This window comes from Callorhinus ursinus, unplaced genomic scaffold (assembly GCF_003265705.2).
Source record: "Callorhinus ursinus isolate GAN/ISIS: 27379988/994484 unplaced genomic scaffold, GSC_fseal_2.0 scaffold52, whole genome shotgun sequence".
Lineage (NCBI taxonomy): Eukaryota > Metazoa > Chordata > Mammalia > Carnivora > Otariidae > Callorhinus > Callorhinus ursinus.
The window spans coordinates 9,381,084-9,403,728 of NW_027397114.1; the positions used below are offsets into that span (position 1 = coordinate 9,381,084).

Here is a 22,645-nt window from a genome sequence, read left to right on the forward strand (position 1 = left end):
GATAGAATGAGCAACGTTCACCTTGTCTGTAACAAGATAGCTGTAACTTCAAGGGAGAACAGAATATCATGGGCTGATGGTTTCTTTGGGCTTTTATACACAATTATTGGGGTGTTTCTATTTGAGTTATGCATGCCAGAAGAAAAATGGCATCATTCCGATTAGCATGAAATTATGTATAATTAGGTGATTTTTTTTTTTTTTTTTGTAAATTGCTGTCTAACATCTCTGGCTGTTGCTTCAGGATATTTGTTATCTTAACTATAACAGGGTTCATTCTATATTAAGTTCATTATTTTAACTTCTAATTTTGGGTGAGTAATCCTTTACTTTCATCTAGACCCTAGGAATATACCGTCATTATCTGGCACCAGATATTATAAAGTTTTAAAAGTTAAGTAAGATTGTGATAGGGTACCTTCAGCTAGCTACAGTAGGGTCTTAATTACCAGAGAGGTATATAAAGAGCCATTTACTAAAGAAACACATATTTTATCCTGCCACGGAAAAAAAAAAATTGTGTTATTTAAAAAAATATGATCCTGGTAACTTCTCTGGTCTTACGATGATTGTGACATCTATGTATTACCTTGAACAATAACAGTAAGTATTAACTGATTCCTTTATTGAACATATATGGCCACTATGTCTGGTGTTCAAAGCTAAATGCAAAAATGAAGACATGGTGGTAAATAAATGCAAAGATGAAAAAGATATGGGTCCAGTCTTTAAGAAATGTATGGTCAGGATCAGGCAGAAGCTGGATCATGTTTAGCCTTCTGTGTCAAAGAGTTTGGAATGACTGGGTATGTGTGTGGAAGGGAGCGGGGGGCGGGGGGGTCCCACCTGAGAGGGCAGGAGAGGTGAGCCGGAAGTGACCTGAGGAGCCTCCTCGTGAGGCAGTGGCCAGGAAGGTGCGGGTCAAGAAGGTGGAGAGGACAGGAAAAAGAGAGAGAGAGGAGGGGGCGCCTGGGTGGCTCAGTTGGTTAAGCGACTGCCTTCGGCTCAGGTCATGATCCTGGAGTCCCGGGATCGAGTCCCGGGATCGAGTCCCGCATCGGGCTCCCTGCTCAGCGGGGAGTCTGCTTCTCCCTCTGACCCTCTTCCCTCTCATGCTCTCTATCTCTCATTCTCTCTCTCTCAAATAAATAAATAAAATCTTTAAAAAAAAAAAAAAAAGAGAGAGAGAGGAGGGATTTGGTCGGGCTTGACTGGTTCCTGGTTCTGTGGAGAAGACAGGTATAAAATTGTTTTGCCTCCAGATCAGTCAGGTGTCTCCTGGAACTGGGCTGGCACAAGCATTCTGAAGCCTGGCTAGCTGGCTCTGTGGCTGTCATCCGCATGGTCTTTAAATGCATTTTCTGGGCAAAGTTGTAGGATTTTTTTTTTTTAGAGCAGCAAGGGGTCTTAGACACTACCCAATTCAGCCTCTTTGTCAGATGAGGCCACTGAGACCCACAAATGTTAAATGATTTGTACAGTCACCAGGAACATGCCGGGTGAAGACTTGGCATATGTTCTAGATAGCCTAGAGATTCTGTCACCATGAGTGTATTTTAGATACAAATAATTTCTCTAAATGATCCATGCCCATATAAATACCTATTTTATATATTGCCCTCAACAGTCTTAACATGTTATATTAATTGTGAAATTATTCTCTTAAGTTATTGAATTATTGACATTGAAATAGGAATTAGAATATTAAAATATCTGAAGAATTGTAAATTGTCAGTGCCTGATTAACTGTAAATAGTAATTAGACAAGTTATTGGTGTAATGTGTATGCATCCTGCATATGTAAAAAAAATTTTCCAAAGGACATTTTATGGCCAAAAAAAGGGAAAGAAGCTGTTTTTTAAACAAATTTAAGTTGAAATAACTTGTTTCCCCAGTTAGCTTCGCCCCTGGTGATCCCACACTGTTCACCGCAAAATTGTCCCTGCCCCTCTATTTCCACCAGGGGGCAGGACTCACCTGCAAATGGATGTTGCTTGGGGCTGAATCGCCACTTGAGCCTGGGTTCTCCAAGCCCTCAGCTGGAAATTACTAAGCCCCTAGTAAGAAGCAACCTCAACATTTATCTTCTCAAAGTTCCAGAGCACGATGAGTATAAAGACAAGATTTCCTTACATTTATATGGTGCTTTACAGCTTCCGAAGGGATTTCTTGTACATTATCTCGTTTGAACCTTATAAAGAATCTGGGAATTTGGAAGAGAGCTTTCCTTCTTCTGATTTAAGGATGAGAAAATGGAGGACAAGGACTGTTCAGGGACACACAGCATGAAGCAGGGTGAGTCAGGCCAGAATGGGCCTTGGGATTCAGTGTGGCGGTCCTTTTGTTAAATACAGTTATCTTAAAGTCAGATAGAAAAGCAACTTCAATGATGCCAAAATCTCTTTAATGAAAAACATAAGCATATTTCTTACAAAATTCTTTTCAGAATTTCTAGTCAATAGCAAAATGAAACTTGTGACTACAGTTATGCTGCCTATCAGGTGTCATTCATTCATTTCTTTGTTCATTCAAGAAGTATTTAATGAGCACCTACTATGCATAGGGCACTGTTTTAGTAGCGGGGCATACAGAGTGGAAGAAAACAAATGCCTTCCAAGTTTTTACTGTGGAAAATGCCGCTGTGAACATGACACATACAGATATTGCTTCTAGACCTTAGTATCAGCAGTGAAGCTTCTGGATCATATGGAACTTTTGTTTTTAATTTTCTGAGGAATCATCATACTGGTTTCTGCAGCATCTGTACCGTTTATTTCCACCAAGAGGGCACAGAGATTCCAGTTTCTCCACAACCTTTTCAAAACTTGCTGTTTTCTATTATTATTACTATTATTATTAATGGTAGCTTTCCTAATGGGTGTGAGGTGGTATCTCACAGTTTTGATTTGCATTTCCCTAATGATTAGTGATGTTGAGCATCTTTTTGTGTGCTTATTAGCATACCCCCTTGCATTTATCTTTACAACTGTTTTCAATCTACTGAGATGCATTTGGTACCATTTTGTTTTCTAGTTTTCCCTTCAAATTTCTTACTTTAGAAAACCTTCCAGAGGCTCAAAGATCAAAACTTGAATGAGAGTTCTTCTTCCAGAAAGGTCATTAGCTTTGTCATGGCTCAGGTAGCCTGTGAACCTATTTATTCATGCTTTTCAAGCATTTCTCCTGAAGTGACTTATTCAGAGTAGGAAATTAGAAGCTTAAGTATGAGATTTTTTTTCTTTGCTAAAACCCTGAAAGACAAACCTATTTTCAGAGCACTACTCACATTCTTCCCCTAGGTAATATCTAATATTTGTACTAACTCACAGTAATCCCTTTTCTAACTGGTACTAGGCTGCAAAGATCTTTTATTCAGTGTTGGGGTGTGAGATTTTTTTTTATATTTTTTTATTTAGAGACCCTGAAAAGCAGTGTGATAACTCGGAGTCCTTCCTCCTTTGGCATGAATTTCTGTGGGACAATCTGGTTCAAAAAGTATCCTTAAAAAAAAAATATCCTTCATACCTGGTTTCCAGACTGGATTTATTTTTGTTGTGATAACTTGTTTCTCTTTGTCACTCAAAGATGCAGCATAGGTCATTTGCCTCATGATGAGGGTGACCACAGCTGTAGCTTTTAGGGATGGTCAACTCTCTCAAACCTTTGGAACAATCATCTGGTCCTTCCCACTTACCTTCACCTCTGGCTCTGTTTTATTGAACCTCAGGTTCATAGGACTACATTCGTCCGAATCCCCTTTGTGACACTCTCACCACTATTCCTACTGTCTGGAATTTTGTTTTGCAGCCCCAGGACAGCAACCTGACCTTGATCTCTACCCCATGGCAGACCATGTTAATGATCACCTACTCTAACAACCTATTGTTATGCTCCTGTCCATCTTTGGAGAAACTAGATTATTTAGTCAACAAAATAGTTAGTTTTTTTTTTTTTTGGCTTGTTTTATAAAACCCTCATTTATTTGGATTTATTTAATACATACCAAAAGTACACATTATAAAGGCAGAATAAAAGCAGATGTATTGAAGGAACAGAATTAAAAATTTATAGCAATTACCAAATTTCAGGACTTTTCCACTTTTTTTGATAATATTTTGAAAATATTTTTCAAAATATATAGTATTTGTTTTTTAATTGAAGTATAGTTGGCACACAATATTATGTTAGTTTCAAGTATACAACGTAGCAATTTGACAACTCAATACTTAGGCTGTGCTCATAAGTGCAGCTACCATCTGCCACCATGCAATGCCATTACAATAGCATTGACTATATTCCCTATGCGGTACCTTTCATCCCTGTGACTTATTCATTCCATAACTGGGAATCCTGTATCTCCTATTCCCCTTCACTCAGTATACCCATCTCCCCACTGCCCTCCCCTCCGGCAACCATCAGTTTGTTCTCTGTATTTATGGGTCTGTTTCTGCTTTTTGTTTTTTAGATTCCACATGTAAGTGAAACTATATGGTATTTGCATTTCTGTCTGACTTACTCACTTAGCATAATACCCTCTAGGTCCATCAATGTTGTTGCAAATGGCAAGATAGCTCATCCTTTTTTATGGCCGAGTAATATTCCAGTAGTGGAATTACTGGATCATATGGTTTTTCTATTTTTTATTTTTTGAGGAAACCCCATACTGTTTTCCACAGTGATTGTACCAACTTACATTCCTGCAAATGGTGCACAAGGGTTCTCTTTCCCCACACCCTTGCCAGCACTGATTATTTCTCTTTTTCCTTCTAGCCATTCTGACAGGTGTAAAATGCTATCTCACTATGGTTTTGATTTGTATTTCCTTGATAATTAGTGATGTCAAGCACCTTCTCATATGTCTTTGGAGAATGGTCTATTCATGTCTTCTCCCACTTTTAGTTGGATTTTTTGTGTGTTTTGAGTTGTATAAGTTCTTTATATATTTTGGACATTAGTTCCCATTAGATAGATATATCATTTGCAAATATCTTCTCCATTTGGTAGGTTGCCTTTTCATTTTGTTGATGGTTTTCTTCGCTGTGCAAAATAGCATACTGTTTCTTCAGTGTCTACTCCATGGTGGGCATTTTTTTAAGGGTTTTATAGGCATTAACTCATTTTATCCCCACAATAATCTCTAAGTAGCTGTTGTCCCCATTGTATAGATAAGAAAACTGAGACTCAGAAGGGTTGAAGTAACTTGTCCAAACGTTACATGATTTGTAAATGCCAGTGCCAGGATATGAAGAACGGGAACCGTTGATTTTGAAATGGATGCTTAAAGCCAGAAATGACCTCTTTCCCTAATTCTCACTCTCCAGATGCAATGTAGATGGGGTACTGGGTGGACCTTATTTAGTTAACCTTACTCAAGCTATTTCCCTTATAAACCTGACCATAACTAAGTTACTTCACCATGCCCTAGCAAAATTGAGCCATCACAGACATCAGATTCATTGTGCAAAGCTTTAAGCAGCATGACGCAAATCCTTCTGGCGAGACAAGCTTTTGCTGTTTAATAGGATTCCACATGAGTGCCAGAATTGGCTCTGCTAGTCTCACTGGACACTGTCCTGCTTAAAAACAACTTTAGAATTTGTAGGAATGTGTACAGGATTTTTTAAGTGGCTACATGATAAATCCATGTTGTAAGAATAGTGATCTGTATAGTTATAACAGTAATTTTTTTAAACTATAAATACCAATGTCCTTGTTAAAATTAAACTTGTTTAGACAGACTGTCTTTATTAAACTGTAGTTTGAGTCCAGTTCAGAAAGTTCTATTTAAAATTTTTTTCAGTTCTATTGATATAATTGACATATTGCAAGGTTTAAGGTGTATAATGACTTACCTATACAGAGAAATGATTACTGCAGTAAGTTTACATTCAAAGAGTTTTTTTTTTTTAAGATTTTATTTGAGAGAGAGTGAGAGAGAGCATGAGAGGGAAAGGGTCAGAGGGAGCAACAGACTCCCCACTGAGCAGGGAGCCTGTGCAGGACTTGATCCTGGGACTCCGGGATCATGACCTGAGCAAAAGGCAGTTGCTTAACCAACTAAGCCACCCAGGTGCCCAAAAAAGTAGCTCTTTATCAGAGAAAATGTAATATAAATAATTGTTTAAGAAGGTATTGGAAGACGGAACAGGTAAGAAGCAGGACTAGCAGGATTTAGACCTTTCAGGAATGGAGGTTTGGGTTACCACCCAACCAGATGAAGAACTGTGACCAACTGAGATCCTGGCTTGGCGTGGGGGGTCAGGTAGGTGGTGGTGGTGGGAATGGGTGAAAAAAGACAAAGTTTAATAACAAACACAACTATCTCATAGTAACATATTTATATTTGTGTCATTGAATATGTAACTACTTATTTCTTCAGAATAAGGAGAACGGCATCTCAGATTATTAATGCTACTCTAAATCCTAGGACTTGGCTAACTTTGTTAGATATTTTAAAAGGTAGTGTTTCTGAACGGCAGTCAGTATATACACAGTGGCAGCTCAGAGGCCTTACCCAGCAACATCTGTTTTAGGGTTTTGCAGTGTGGCATGTTGGGACTTCAACAGTGAAGCTTAGGAGACTGGCTCCCAAGAAGGGAGGCTGGTATCCACATAAAAAGACACGCCAACTACAGTGGACAGTTTCTAAACTACGGTAATATTTGGTGCTAGATGGGCCACGGAGCCTTGACTATACGGAAGTCCATTCATTTTGAAATATGGCTTTGGTCATCAGTCTGGAGTAGAGGGTAGGGTTTACCCAGCAGGAATCCCAAGTAAATGACTGGGGACCAAGGCTCAGGTCTTGGGGGAAACAAGCTCAAATCAGTAAGGATACACAGGAAGGCTGCTATTTGGTAGACATGGGTAATCTAGGAACTTACCAGGGAACACAAGGTAATCTTAGGGGCAACAAATAAATCCAGCCTTTAATAAATCCACCTATTCCATATACTAGCAGAGTACCAAGTAATGTCAGTTGGGTTCTTAGTGGCTGAAGGATGCAACTGGGTTGACAAGTACCAGGTCTTTAGCCTTTATCACTAGACAGAGTTTGGCAAAGGCAGGGACCTTAGTTGTCCCTTTGGTAAAACTGGCATCATCACGTCTTGACAGTGTTTCTCCTGTTCATCTGATATACACCAAATAAATTTGTTGGGGTGATACGATTTTACTGGCCTTGTAAGTGGTGGATGATATCTCTTAAGCTATATAGCAACTGGGCAGAAATGAATGGGAAGAAAACGAGGGTAGGTAAATGTGAGAAGCCAAGTAATCAGAAAATGTGAAACTTCCGATAACTGCCTTTGGGGTCTGAGATATTTTAGAATTTTCAGGATTGAAATAATTCAAAGCCAGAGCACTAGGTGTTTTCCATATATTGTGTATCTTTAAGAAACAGTAAGACTGTCTCAGAGACTTTCCACTCTGTGAGATTACTGACACTGATCCAACATACCCACAAGATTAAAACGTTTACTCAAGAGAAATCATAATGATAATTCTGTCTTCAGAATTTCTGGATAAATCAAACTTCAAAGGCTATGGTTCATCAATCTTTAAGGTTAAAAATATCAATTAATTTAAATAAAGACAATTCTGACCAAATTGGATCGCTTGCATCAGTAAGAAAGTTTATTGAAATTCATTAGTGAATGAGAATAGAAAAGTTTTTTTCATTAAAGAACACTTTCTGGTAAAGCGAAAAGAAGAAATACAGAAACCACAAAACACCTTTTAGACACCTTATTTTCAAGGAGTGAACCTATTTCCATAGACCATTAGGACTGAAGTGTTTTGGTGATTTTGTTTTTCATGCATCTGTACATAATGATCTGTGTGAAGGAAGACTCTTTCCTCTTGATGCGGCTTAATAGTAGTGTTTCCTGGTTTCCGATTCAACCACAGATGAAAGGACTCTACCATCAGGTGCCACCTCTTCAATAATTGTCTTGATTACTCTGGGTTTGTTAGTATCTGTAGGTGAATCATGAAAAAAAGAATTCAGACTAAGCGATTTGTAGGGTCCTTACTAATTAATCAAAATTTCTAAAAAAAAACCAAAAAAACCTACATAAAAAAAGAAAATTCATTTTTTAAGTTCTTAAAAAAAATCCTAACAATGTTTAAGCAACAGCAGCTTGGACTATCACATTTTTCCTTCAAGATGGATGTCAAGAGTTCAGTTTGCTAAAAAATGCTAGTGGGAATCTTGAGATTTTAATTTTTTAAAAAGCTCTAGAGCGTAAAAAAACAACAAAACCATCACAGAAAGTTAAAACTAATTCTGATTACCCCAGCTAGTTTCTGCTGACCTTGGTCCCTTAGAAGATGATTCTCCAACCGACCCAGAAGACGAGGATTTGTGACCTCCGCTGGAGCTGCCGCCACCGTAGCCGCCGCCGGAACTGCCGCCGTGGCCGCCGCCGCCGCCGGAGCTGTGGCCGCCGCCGCCGCCGCCGGAGCTGCCGCCGCCGTAGCCGCCGCCGTGACTGCCGCCGCCGGAGCTTCCTCCACCGTGGCCGCCACCGCTGGAACTTCCGCCGCCGTAGCCACCCCCGTGGCTGCCGCCGGAACTTCCGCCGCCGTAGCCGCCGCCGGAACTTCCGCCGCCGTAGCCGCCGCCGGAACTTCCGCCGCCGTAGCCGCCGCCGCGCCCGCCTCCGTAGCCGCCGCCGCCGGAACTACCAGGAGGAAGGGTCCCGTTCGGTTAACTCTAACTTTTTGAAAAAGGGTGGGTCACTTTCCACTTTACTGTTACTTTAAAAATAAGCAAAACGTGTTTCAAGGGGAAAAAAAGAAAGGAAAAAAAAAACCCTGTCAAGTATGGATTCTAAAACCCATTACTTAAAAACAGTTTTATGTTGCACACGACCCTAAGAATCATATCCATGGGAAGCGGAAGCTGTGGTTGCATACGCCTTTTTCTTGCTTTCTCCCTTCTCCTACCTTTCTCCCATCCTCTGGCACTTGTTTGGGTCTTGGAACAACCTGGCGATTTAGAACATTCAATAAAACTAATTGGGATAATTTAAACATGTTAATGATTCACCTTCCTTCTCCTTCTAGCAGGCTGCGGTAGGTTTGAATTTCATTCTCCAGTCGGATCTTAATGTCCAGGAGTTGTTGGTACTCAGCATTCTGGCACTCGGTTTCAGCTCGAATCTGTTGGAGTTGTTCCTCCAGAGAGGAGATCTGGGCCTGAATCTGTGAGAGCTGCACACAATAGCGACCCTCTGTTTCTGCCAACGAGGATTCCAGGGATTGTTTCTGAAAAAGAGGAGAGAAGGTGACTTAGCGACCTCACTGTTTAATTAAATACAGTGAAGATTATTTAATCATTTAATAAGACATCAAATAGAATAAAGAAAATGAATAGAATTTGTGTTTTATGTTTAATGGCAACATTTTAACTTAAGCACGTTTAGAGCAGGGCCGCTAAGATTTTTCACCTGTTAACAAAGAGCTCCAATTTTATTTCTCCTTTCTTACCCCCTCTTTTCTATTGAGTTACATATTCTTATGTGGGCATGAAACTTTATGTGACAAAGTTGAAGTTATTTCAAGAGAGAGAATTATTAACATACCAGGGCTAGTTGGGACTGTAGTTCGATTTCCAGACCTTGAACTGTGCGTCTCAATTCAGTAATCTCAGATTTGTGGCTGGACATTTGTTCAATGTTACTATTGATTTCTGTAGTCAGTTCCTTGCTCTAGAGTTTTAAAAACAGGGGAAAAGATGAGAAAAGTCTGAAATGATAACCAAACGTCCACTGGCCTCATTGTGAAGAAATATGAATTACCTTTTCATTGAACCAGGCTTCAGCATCTTTGCGGTTTTGTTCAGCAAGTTGTTCATATTGGTTTCTCATGTTATTCAGAAGTTCGGTCAGATCAACACCCGGGGCAGCATTCATTTCTACGTTTACATCACCAGTGGACACATTTTGAAGGTCTTTCATTTCCTGTTTGAGGAACAGAAAAATTTAATGACTGCAACATGACCACAATGAACCCTTTTCTTGGCTGGGGGAAGTATAACTTTTTGCATCACCTCTTCATGGTTCTTCTTCAGGTAGGCCAGCTCTTCAGTCAGGCTCTCGATCTGCATCTCCAGGTCGGCCTTGGTCAGGGTCAGCTCGTCCAGCACCCTGCGCAAGCCGTTGATGTCAGCATCCACGCTTTGGCGCAGGGCTACCTCGTTCTCATACCTGAAACAGACATAGTACAAATACTGGATATAACTTACATATGGGAGGTATACTTGGGCTGAGACTGTTTAAGAAGCAAATATAGAGTTGAGTTCGTATCATGGCAACATTTCTTGTATACCAATTCACGTAGGGATATCAGTGGTTTAATGCAGAGAAGCTTAGCAGTTACTTTAAAATGCATTTTTTTCTTTTAATATTGCCCAAAAGGTAATATTGCCCAAAAGGTAAGATTGAAAAATTTTCTGACGACTCCCGTACTGTTTAACTTTGCATGAACTCAAGAAAACGTAAACGCTGTTGTGGGCATCCAAAGTCATTGTTAAAAGCAACTCATGTATCTGTTACAACAGTGTTGTGCCACGTTCACTTAGCTTACTTTAATCTGAAGTCATCAGCTGCCAGCCTGGCGTTGTCGATCTGAAGCAGGATATTGGCATTATCAGTTGTTAGATTGAGGATCTGGAGGGAGAGGCAAAGAAATCAGATACAGATATGGTTTTTATGGTGGCATAGATGACCTGCATTTTTATGTTCTCTTACAAAATCTTACAAAATATAAAATATTGCAGGATTACCCAGATACTTAAATTTGAGTCATTCGTTCTCTTGAAGTTTCTATACTTTGCTATTTATGTATCGTCCTTTTCTGAAAACTAACTGCAATTATAAGCTGTGTTCCTGCATGTGTGTCCCCCCACTTTTATCCTGGGTGATTTCCATATATTTCAGCCAACTTTTGACTGACTCATATCTTTTGGTTTAAAACTTGTTTTAAATATATATTCTAAAGGAATACACTCTGGGCTGGCTCACAGTAGGTAGAACTCACAAATTCTCTAGGGGCAGACTATCCCATTTCCATCCTGGAGAATTTATGTTACTTGTCATTGGTAATGAATATTTTTTTTTGTTATCAATCTGAATAATATTTTGTTTTGATTCACTTAATAATTCTTTTAGTTCCTGAATTTGTAAATGATCTAGTATTTTAGCTATGGACTCATATACTCATTAAAACCTAAAAAATTCTCAGTAATCCGCCATCCTGTAAGATACGCAACACATGTGTTGAAGATTTCAATGACCATCTCGTCACAAATATTTACCTTTGATAAGACTGGATTGTTTTTGGAAGCAAGAAAGTAATATAGGCAAACACAGTGAATAGCTACATTGTGGTTAATTTAGATTAATCTGTTTGAATTACATGGATAAAAAATAGGCTTAAAGTTGGATTTTTAATATGAACCTTACCTGATTTTTAAGATCTTCGATGGTTTCGTAGTATTTGCTGTAGTTACGGGGCTGTCTCTGGCTTGAGTTGCCATGCTTTTCATACCACTCCTTGATTTTGCCTTCTAGCTCGTAGTTTGATTCTTCCAGAGCCCGAACTTTGTCCAAGTAGGAAGCCAGGCGGTCGTTCAGATTCTGCATGGTTACTTTTTCATTTCCGGAGAGAAGTCCACCATCTCCTCCAAATCCGCCCCCATAGCCTCCAAAGCTGCCTCCACCAAAGCCGCCCCCACCAAAACCGCCCCCTCCAAAGCTACCCCCTCCAAAGCTGCCTCCTCCATAGCCCCCACCAAAGCTGCTTCCATAGCCTCCACCAAAGTTACCTCCACCAAAACCTCCTCCTAATCCTCCATAGCCACCCGATGAGCCCCCAAAACAGCCTCCACCAGAGCTCCCACGGCTAAAAGAGCCACCACTGAACCCCCCTGAGCTAAATCCTCCACCAATGGAGCCTTTGCTGCTCGAAATTCTGTAGGATGATCCTCCTCCTCCACCTCCTCCTCCCCCACTGCGGGAGGAAGAGTATTGCTTGCTTGAGCTGTATCGAACAGACATGGTGATGCTGTTTAGCCCAGGGAGTGCTTGCTACCAAGGACAGTGACAAGCCTTTATATACTGAGAGGGTGTGTCCCACATGTGTTAGAGTTTGCTTACTTGCATGGTTTTCTTTTTGCCAATTTAGCATCTTTACTTATGATTGCATACGTTATCTTTAGTAATAACCAATTCCAATATGTATGGTTTTGAATTTGCCCTAAGAACAAATAGGAGTTTTACTATGTTGAAATTGAAAATGGGTGTTGTTCAGATGAGCTTATGTTTCATTATGCTTTTTCACCTTTTGAAGAACATTGAGCAACCTAAATCCAGTTTTTTTCTTAGCACTAATCTAGATTGCACAGAATGTTTGCAAAGTTTAGAAAAAGAATTTTAGCTACAGAATTATAGTTAAAATAAGATTTTTTTTTCAAATTCATGTTTTAAACAGTTTTAATGAATTGGAACAGCAATTAACATGAAGTCTGCCAGAATCATGCTCTAATGGAGATCTTGTAGAAAATTGCAAGCAACCAAAAAGAAAAGAAAAAAAACATATGCTATACAATTTCAAAAGTTGCCATATATAAAAAGTTAAAGCCATAAAAACACAATTAGGAAATGTGTGTGTATATATTTATAGGGAATCTTTTAATTTATTTGGAGAAGGAAAGTATATTGATACTTTGCTTAGGGAGTTGGAAGTGAGTAATGATTTAGGAATCTGCTAATTTAATGGTGCTATTCTTTTTTAACCTTAAAAAAATCTAAAATCATGAAGTTATTCCAGATTTTTTTTAACTTTTAAATTCATCATAGTGAAGGCTTATTTGAAGACCATAATGCAGAAATTCTTAGCATGAAAAACTAACCTCCAGTACTTTCTTTACTCTAAGTTTGATTGATCCCAAAAGGGAGAGTTTAGGTATGTTATGATTGTGATTAAAAATTTGCTTGCAAGAATATAAATCCAGATTTTTAAAAATTTAAATTAGTGTATTAGTTTCAGGGGTCGAGTTTAGTGATTTATCAGTTGCATATAACACACAGTGCTCATTACATCAAGTGCCCTCCTCAATGCCCATCAGATTGGAGAATGATACTTGCTCCAAAAATTATGAACTGGACTGTGAACATATGTATCCAAGCTAGATTCTGTTTCTCAAAAAAAAAATTTCCTTGGATACACCATATGTAGATTTTGTCTAATGAAGTATTTAATTAGGACTTTAATACATGATATAAAATTATTTTTTATCTACCCATAGGCTATGACATTGCTATTATTCAAAAATATGTTCATGTATATCATACACACACTTTATAATTACACAGTGCCATTTGTGATCCTGTGATTTTATAATCTCTGAAACAAGCTGCTGAAATAGGGATGGTGATTATTATCTCTAGTATATAAAAGAGGATGTTGAAGCTGTGAGAGGTTATGGTTTTGCCTAACAATATAAAATAGGTGGTTGAACTGAGATTAGAAACTTGGTCTTTTGATGCCTGGCTTTTGGCTCTTTCCTCCTCTACCAAAGTGTCTGTATACTCTCTACTCTGGTGGATTTGATCTGATGGAATTGAATGCCTCTGTTTCTTACCATAAGCTTCTCCATAGGGGGAAAAAACAAAACAAAACAAAAAGTACTTGGAAGCAAGAAAATACTGAAATCGTGTAGTATTTGGCACATGCTCTTCTCTTACTAATTGCTTTTTCATATTAGATTTACAGTTGCACAGTCTATGAAAACTGTAGAAATAGTTTCTTCAGGGAAAGGGAATGTGGTTGGGAGTGTTAATGAAGAGCCAATTGTTAGAGGTTACTACCCAGCACACTGCAGCTCCTCCAACTTGTTAGCACATGCAAGTGGGGCAGTAGTTAAAAGAAATAATGAAACCCAACCATGGGAATTGATGCCTGTTAAAGATAGCCTATGGTAGAGGAAGAATCAGGATAGAAAAAAAAGCATTCCAATAAGTTCAGAAAGGATGTTGAAGCTTTGATATTAATGAAAGCAATTCAGAAAGAAACCATTTTAATTAAAGAGAGATTTTGATAGATTTTACCTGCAATTATCACAAATTTTGAATCTTGATCTTACCAGTTTTGCTTGAGTATTAGCTTTTACTTTTTTTTTTTTTTTAACCTTGGTAGGGAAATACAAAATTTCAGTCTATTTTCAGTTATTTAACAAGTGGTATGAAGAACTATGTTACAATCATATTTAAAGAGTATGGGAAAGGAAACAGTTGCATAAAAGTACATGGGGACAAATACATGTGTAGAGACTCTTCTAATACCAACTGTAATACTTAATTTAAATCACCTTTAAGGTTATTATAGAAGATTACTTACTAACCTGCATACTCTAGAAAATGATCTGTTTTAATTTGTACCGTCATTTGTTGAAATCTGCCCTTGGCAGGAGTGAAATTACAGAGGGGCCATGTAACAATTTTACAGCTAAATTGGGTGAAAATTTATGACTGTCAGTTCTAGTCTTGGCACCATTTACACTTGATTGCCACAATCCACTGTAGCTGTAATTTTGTTGCTGTTGATTTTTATTTTGTCTCTGTAAGGCACATCGATAGGTATTTAGCAGACAGAGAGATGAGTGAGATTCAGCTCTTACCCTTAAGGATTTTGCTAATCCTTACAATCTAATTGAGGAGACAAAACATAACGTTATCAGCCTAAACACCATGTGAATGGTAAATGACGTGAAAGGGAGGTGGGGTGGAGAAAAGGAGTTAACATTTCCTGAACGTCTCCTGTGTTCGAGATGGTTTACTCTTTTTTAATCCTCCCCAAATTCTCTATGATAGGTATCATTTACCTCATTTTATAGCTGAAAAAAAATTAAGCTTTAGAAGGCTTTAGGAATTTGCCCAGAGTAGCATATGCTAGAGCCTGGTTTTGAACCAGACCTATGTAGCTTCAAAGATCCTGTTTTCATGACACTGAACTGTCGTTGTAAGACTGATGAGCAAGGAGTCTTATTGGAATAGGGTCATCTGACGAGATTTCATGGTGCCAGTGGAATTTAAGCTGAGTCTTGTAAAGGATTGATAGGATTTTTCCATGGGTGCAGCAGTGGAGAGAGGACACTTCTGGGGAGTGGGGACTATGAAAATGCCAAACAGGTGGAGACTCTTAATGGACCAGTTTGGCTGGAACAGATCATCTATATTTATTTATTTCTCTTAACAGATATTATTGAGCGCCTGCAATATTCCCTGGGGATACACAGGTGATTAAGATACATTTTCTGCCCCTTAAGGAATTTGCAGTCTACTTGGGAGAGGGAAGCAAACATACCCACAAATCAGAGATTATAATCTAGGGTAATCTGGGCTACACTTGAGGCATGGACAGGTTGTTGAAGTAGTGTAGGGAGGGGTTCCAGCAGTCTGGTGTGTGTGTGTATGTGATGTGTGATGTATGTGAGGGCATAATGAAAGAAGAGTGAAGTTTGAGAAGTTAGTTTTAAGATGGGAATTTGAATTAATACCAGGATATTCATGTAAAAATGTCTTTCAGCAGTTAGGCTCGTAGGACTACAGTTCAGGAGAGAGATCCAAGCAGACTTCAGGATAGGTAGGAAGGAATTTAGAAAGAAATGAGCAGAAGGTCTAAGCCTGAACTTTGAGGGATGGCCACTTTAGGGGCTAGGAAGAAGAGCTAGAGAATAATACTGAGGAGGGCACCTGTAATAGGGAAAGAGGAAGGATCATGGAAGCCAAGGAAGGAGGGAACCCAGATAAGTGGGCTGGTCTGCAGAGTGGTCAAGGAGAAAGGAGATTGAAGAAAGACTTGATTTGGCAGTTAGGAACCACTGGCATCCTTCCATGGGGGAGGTTTAGTGGAGTTTGGTGGGGTGGTCCACAATGTATACCTAATGTTAGAATTGATCACTTTGCTTATTGTATTTTGTTTTCATGTAATCCAGTGTATTAATTTCTTCTTTAATTGTTTCTGGATTTGGGATCATGGTTATCGTGGGCATAAATGCTATGCTCATAAGGTTAATTTGGTTGGGGCTCTTAAAGCATGTTGTTGATTCAGCTGTGTTACCAGCTTGACTTGTCTCACTGTTGGGATTTGGGTCTTTCTTATTTCTTCCTTATTTTGCTTCAAGTAAAATTCTCTTTAGAAGTTTCTAGTTGAAAATTCTATTTGCAAGTTTCTTTCTCTGATTAATTGAGATATAATGAGTAATTTAGGTAGTTACAGAAAGATGACTCTAGTAATGCAGATTATGTCTCAAGATGGCAGGATTGATGAGCTAAATGTTTAGAATTTTCTATTGTTTATCACATAAAGTTTGAAAGTTAGGCATATTTTGCTTGAATGATCTCTGACTGTGTAAATTGCTGAATGTGCCTTTGTGATTACCACCCACAGAGTCAAAGCCAAGTGGAAAGTTGTACAACTGTCTGATGGATTTGGTACCCTCCTTCCAGAGGGCCAAGTAACTAGGCAGTAATTAGTAATTAGCTAAGATATTGGTAAAGCCCATGGCTTCTCATTGGAAAACATCTAAAATTCAGGGCTCTAAAATCTGCAGACACTCCCATATCACACAATTTTCCTGAAACTTCTGGGACTGCACTGTGATGGAAGCCACAAAAATATGGCCACTGCATGCAGGCTTTTCAGTGAATGTAGCAGAGTGGTTAAGTGGGTGGGCTCTGGAGCCAGACTGCTGGGGTTATAACTCATGCCCCACAACTCACTGTGTGGCTTTACGTCAGTTTCTTCATTTCTAAAGAAGGAATGATAATTTTGCTTACGCTGCAGTGTTGTAGTGGGAGTTAAATGAGTTAAAAAATGTAAAGCATTTAGAACAGTGTTTGATAGACATAGAATAGGTGCTTAAGACATGTGTTTTTATTATTGTTACTGTGATCTGCTTCTCAGAGCCTAAGCTGCTGTCTAACCCACAATAGGCCAGCAAAACATGAGAGAATGAAAGGATAAGGTTAGAAGTTGGAAAATGTCTACCGAAGAGGAAAAAATGGCCAGGGAGAGTGTGGACAAAGGAAAGGTGTTTTTTTTTTTTTTTTTAATGTTATGTTAGTCACCATACAGTACATCATTAGTTTTTGATGTGGTGATCCACGATCCATCGTTTTGGTATAACACCCAGTGCTCCATGCAGTACGTGTCCTCCTTAATACCCATCACCGGGCTAACCCATCCCCCCACCCCCCTCCCTCTAAAACCCTGTTTGTTTCTCAGAGTCCATAGTCTCTCATGGTTCATCTCTCCCTCTGATTTCCCCCCTTCATTTTTCCCTTCCTTCTCCTAATGTCCTCCATGCTGTTCCTTATGTTCCACAAATAAGTGAAACCATATGATAATTGACTTTCTCTGCTTGATTTCTTTCACTTAGCATAATCTCCTCCAGTCCCATCCGTGTTGATGTAAAAGTTGGGTATTCATCCTTTCTGATGGCTGAGTAATATTCCCGTGTATATATGGACCACATCTTCTTTATCCATTGGTCTGTTGAAGGGCATCTCGGCTCTTTCCACAGTTTGGCTATTGTGGACATTGCTGCTATGAACATTGGGGTGCATATGGCCCTTCTTTTCATTACATCTGTGTCTTTGGGGTAAATACCCGGGAGTGCAATTGCTGGGTCATGGAGTAGCTCTTTTTTTAATTTTTTGAGGAACCTCCACACTGTTTTCCAAAATGGCTGTACCAACTTGCATTCCCACCAACAGTGTAAGAGGGTTCCTCTTTCTCCACAACCTCTCCAACATTTCTTGTTTCTTGCCTTGTCCATTTTTGCCATTCTAACTGGTGTAAGGTGGTATCTCAATGTGGTTTTGATTTGAATTTCCCTGATGGCTAATGATGATGAACATTTTTTCATGTGTCTGTTAGCCGTTTGTATGTCTTCTTCAGAGAAGTGTCTTTTCATGTCTTCTGCCCATTTTTTGATTTGATTATTTGTTTTTTGGGTGTTGAGTTTGAGGACTTCTTTATAGATCTTGGATACCAGCCCTTTATCTGTATGTCATTTGCAAATATCTTTTCCCATTCTGTGGGTTGTCTCTTTGTTTTGTTGACTGTTTCCTTTGCTGTGCAGAAGCTTTTTATCTTGATGAAGTCCCAAACGCTCATTTTTGCTTTTGTTTCACTAGCTTTTGGAGATGTATCTTGAAAGAAGTTGCTGTGGCCGATGTCAAAGAGATTACTGCCTATGTTCTCCTCTAGGATTTTGATGGATTCCTGTCTCATATTGAGGTCTTTCATCTGTTTTGAGGTTATCTTTGTGTATGGTGTTAGAGAGTGGTCAAGTTTCATTCTTTTGCATGTGGCTGTCCGATTTCCCCAGCACCATTTATTGAAGAGACTGTCTTTTTTCCATTGCATATTTTTTCCTGCTTTGTCGAAGATTATTTGGAAAGGTGTGTTTTATTGATAACTTCGTGATAAACTATGTCATCTGTTTTTCTCTACAGGATATGTGCTTTCATCTTTAACTTCATTCTTTTCTTACTTCCGACACCCACCAAATCGCGTTTTGTCACTATTTCTTTTATCATAGCTGATGTATTTGTTTCTTTCTGTCTGGTCCCACTGCAGCTGCCCTCATCCAGGCTTTCAGCACTTCTGTCATGGATATTACATCACCAGCTTTTGATGACGTTTTCTTGGCTCAGTGCTATGTTACTTAAGATCTTTCCTGTTTACCGCTGTAGGATTAATGTTCTTGAAAAAGTATTGTCATGACTTCATCAACGTACTCAAGCACCTATGATGGATTTCTCTTGTGGTTGGATTAAGTCTTCTCAACAGCCTTGCCTGACTCTGTCCAACTTAATGCTCCCTGCGGTGAGTAAGCATGGCGACATGGAAGGAGAGTTGCGTTCTCCTCATGATGTAATTATGTGGCCTTGGGCAAGACACTCAGACTGTCTGTGTCTCATTTTACTATCCTATAAAATATGGGTAGTAATGTAGGTTTCCCTGCTATTTGAAAGTAGAGTGTTCCTGTGAAGCAAAGAAGCAATTACTGTTAATTTATATGAAAAAAATTTGAGCATCCCCAGATCCCCAAAATAACCTCTTATAGACTTTTCTGATACTCGGGGATACATCTTGCTAACGGGTACACAAAACAGATTGAGATAAAGCACAGGTGCTCACAGATCCAGTTCAAAGCTGTGGCGGCTTGATGCTGAGATGCTGAACGTAGTTCTCAGGGAAGGAGCTTGATGGTACCATTCTTGCTACCACAATAATGGCTCACTTCAGGAAACACTGAGTGCTATTTTTGCTTTGTGCCTTTTGTTGTAAAAGTGAAAATCCTCTTTGGATTTTTTCCAGTTAATGAAAACAGGTACTAATGTAGATCTTTTGTAAAAGCAAAATTGCAGAGAGGTGCCTGGGTGATCAGTCAGTTAAGTGTCTGACTCTTGGTTTCGGCTCAGGTCATGATCTCAGGGTTGTGAGATTAAGCCCCCGGTCGGGCTCTGCGCTCAGTGTAGAGTCTGCTTGAGATTCACTCTCCCTCTCCCTCCTCCTTTGCTCCTCCCCCTGTTTGCTGTCTCTCTAAAATAAATAAGTAAGTAAGTAAATAAATAAGATCTTAAAAAAAAGGCAAAATTGCATAAAGGTGAACTTTCAAAAAGCAGGGGATGCCTGTACTAGTAAATATTAAAATATGTATAGTAATCCATGATCCAATGAAAAGCATTTCCATTAAAAATTTTTTTAATTATAAGCAAGCCTTTCTTTTAAATCTTGCCCAACATACCATGCTTTAATCTGTAAATTTAAGTTTGGTTTGGAATGTCTTTCTTCCACTTGACTGCTTATTCAAACATTCTACCTCAACTCTAAGCTCTGACTTAAATGCCCTCTCTTTCATGAGGTTTCTCACCATTAATATAGTCATGCCTGTCTCTTTCATTTCCTGTGTGTGTAACCTAGTATTTTATAATATGCTATGTTATTATTGTTCCCAATGAGATAAGGCATTTAAGTCCCTTTAGAGAAGGGAGGGTACTTTATACCCATTTGGTACCTGGCAGATACTTACTGTTCTTGGAATGTTTTCATATCACCCCAGGCCTTTTTCTGCTTTCTTTTCTTTGACTTCATTTTGTTCTCTAAACTCTTTCCATATGTTTTGGCAATGGTGCAAGTTCACAATAAAATAAAGGCTAATTGAAGACAACTAATTTTTCTTTAAAGTAATTTATAATACTTTTAGATGTGAGAATGTTGCATAAGAATGATAAGATATCCACTATTCTGCATAGAAGTTTTAAGATATCTTAAAACATATAAAGATATATACCTTAGACTATATATATATTTAATATATATTAAGAAAACATTTTGGCCCTCACTTTTTCCTCTTCATTAAAGATCACCTTTTTGGTTTTGGATCTGTTGAGATGATCTTGACATTGGCAAACTGCTAAAAATATATTTGTACTTTTAGTCTAAAATTTCAAAATTTTATGAGGAGAATTGGCTATTTTAGTTGGTTTTCTAGTTAGATAGCCCATGAATTTGGTGCTATGTAAGGATTAAATGTTATGTGACTTAGCTTTTATGTTTTGTTAGCATGGCATAGGTTTCTTCCTTTTGACTTCATTCCATGAAAGACAATTGGTCACTATGAATTACCTGCATTAGGAGGAGAATTTACCAATGTAGAACAGAAAACAGAAACATAATAATCCCTTTTGGTTTTCATAAAAAGTAGTAAAGATTAAAGTACAAGCCAACCAACAAACCAACCAACCTCTACAGGCTCCAGTCTGAAGATATCAAAACAACACTGTAAAAAATACAGTGGCTGTTTTTTTCCTCATTCCTAAATCCAAGAAAATTCCTTTAGGTCCACTTGTGGTAGTTTATCAAAATTGATCATCTCAAAGATGGCTGGTAATGAGGGAAAGTAACTTTATTATCAAGTCTTGTTAATTTTTACTTAGGGAATCTGGGCAGATCCTGAAAAAATAGGGAACATTTTGAATTCAAAATGGTACACACAGAGGTTAAAAATATAATAAACAGTAATCCCCCACTCTAGTAATTTTAAATGAATATATGTAATGTGCTTAAATTTAAAAAATCTTATGAAGTTAATCTCTTAATTTTATTGCTTAGAGATTTTTAAAATACTTTATTTTTTTCTTTTAAAGATTTTATTTGTTTATTTGACGGAGAGAGCGAGAGCACAAGCAGGGGAACAGTAGAGGGAGAGGGAGAAGCAGGCTCCCCGCCGAGCAGGGAACCCGATGTGGGGTTCGATCCCAGGACCTGGAGATCATGACCTGAGCGGAAGGCAGACGCTTAACCGTCTGAGCCACCCAGGTGCCCCTAAAATACTTTAAAGAATCGAACAGTTTGGGGCGCTTGGGTGGCTCAGTCGTTAAGCATCTGCCTTCGGCTCAGGTCATGATCCCAGGGTCCTGGGATCAAGCCCCATATCGGGCTCCCTGCTCAGCGGGAAGCCTGCTTCTCCCTCTTCCACTCTCCCTGCTTGTGTTCCTTCTCTTGTTTTGTCTCTTTCTGTCAAATAAATAAATAAAATCTTAAAAAAAAAATCGAACAGGTTGTCAGTTTCATAACAAACAGAATAGCTCTTTGTCTAAATTACTTTGTGTGTGTGTGTGTGTGTGTGTGTGTGTGTGTGTGTGTGGTGGGAATGGTAAGGAATAGATTTAAATTATTATTTAAATGTAACACAGAATAGCAATGGAGAAAATTTACCATGACCACTCTGTGGCCTCCCTCTACAAGGTTGATGAGAGATAACACCCAAAGAACTTTAATTTCTTGGATTAAATTTATTAAATAAATGTGTAAGTAACATTTGCAAAGTCAGTCCTCAGATAATTAAAGCTTATTGAGACTTATTCTAGGTTCCAGAACTCGTGCCAAGCACTTGACCTGAATTTTTGTCTCATCAAATCCTGACAGCAATTGTGTGAGGTAGCTTTTAACTGAAAAATTAAGTAGCTTGCCCAGAATTGTTCAGTGAAAGGACTCAGCTGGGATTTGAATACAGATCTATCTTTAGAGCTTTCACTTTAATGTAGCAAGTAACTTAAAACTCGAGGTGACCTAGAATTGTATTTTCCAGTCTTGTAACTTAGAAAAGTAACAAGAATATAGGGATTCTATTTTCTTTCTCAGATTAGATAAGCCTTCTTTAATATAATTTCATTTGTGATGGAAAAAACAGACGAATAAAGAATTAATGGGGCAAGAATTCTGCTCTTGAAGAGTCAGACTTGTCTTGTACCCTGGCTAGACTCAGCCTTAACTTTCTGAGGGTCCTTCCTCTTGGGTTTCTGGAGGTTCCTGCTTCTTTCCGGGATTGTCCTCAGCGCCAGACCAGTCATTAAAATAAATCAGAGCAATTAGCCACCATGCATAATTGCAGTGCTAATCCTTTTATTATGCTGGCTTTTCTGGACAGCTAACACCCATTATGGAGATTAACTGCTTTTAATAAGGTTTTTACTCTAAGTCTTGAGCAAGTGGTATATTATCTAAATTAATTTGAAAGTAAACTGTGCCATGAAGGGATTCTGTTGCTTTGGGATTTTCCAAC

The 22,645-nt window shown here is 38.7% G+C and overlaps 1 protein-coding gene and 1 long non-coding RNA gene across 3 annotated transcripts in view; one reads left to right on the forward strand and one right to left on the reverse strand.

The window, feature by feature from the left end:
- Positions 1-7,613: 7,613 nt before the first annotated feature.
- Positions 7,614-12,062, reverse strand: KRT10 (keratin 10). Its single transcript, XM_025859323.2, has 8 exons — positions 11,469-12,062; positions 10,591-10,673; positions 10,055-10,211; positions 9,804-9,965; positions 9,588-9,713; positions 9,053-9,270; positions 8,296-8,684; positions 7,614-7,977 (listed from the first exon to the last, which is right to left on the reverse strand). The coding sequence occupies exons 1-8, from the start codon at positions 12,060-12,062 to the stop codon at positions 7,871-7,873; spliced, it is 1,836 nt and encodes a 611-aa protein (XP_025715108.1). The 3' UTR covers positions 7,614-7,870.
- LOC141370998 (uncharacterized) overlaps positions 8,581-22,645 on the forward strand; it is a 52,817-nt gene continuing 38,752 nt past the window's right edge. Inside the window, exons 1-2 of one of the 2 annotated variants that reach the window (XR_012375579.1) lie at positions 8,581-8,734; positions 18,768-18,900. This is a non-coding gene — a long non-coding RNA (uncharacterized lncRNA). The remainder of the gene's footprint in view (positions 8,735-18,767; positions 18,901-22,645) is intronic. The other variant, XR_012375578.1, reaches the window with a different exon arrangement.

What these genes read in the sequence shown, in the direction of transcription:
- KRT10 (XM_025859323.2), bottom strand. Translation starts at nt 12,062, where the DNA reads ATGTCTGTTCGATACAGCTCAAGCAAGCAATACTCTTCCTCCCGCAGT. An exon ending in TGAAGAAGAACCATGAAGAG is followed by an intron (nt 9,966 to 10,054) that starts GTGATGCAAAAA and finishes TTCCTCAAACAG; the next exon opens with GAAATGAAAGACCTTCAAAA. An exon ending in TACAGTCCCAACTAGCCCTG is followed by an intron (nt 9,271 to 9,587) that starts GTATGTTAATAA and finishes CCTCTTTTTCAG; the next exon opens with AAACAATCCCTGGAATCCTC.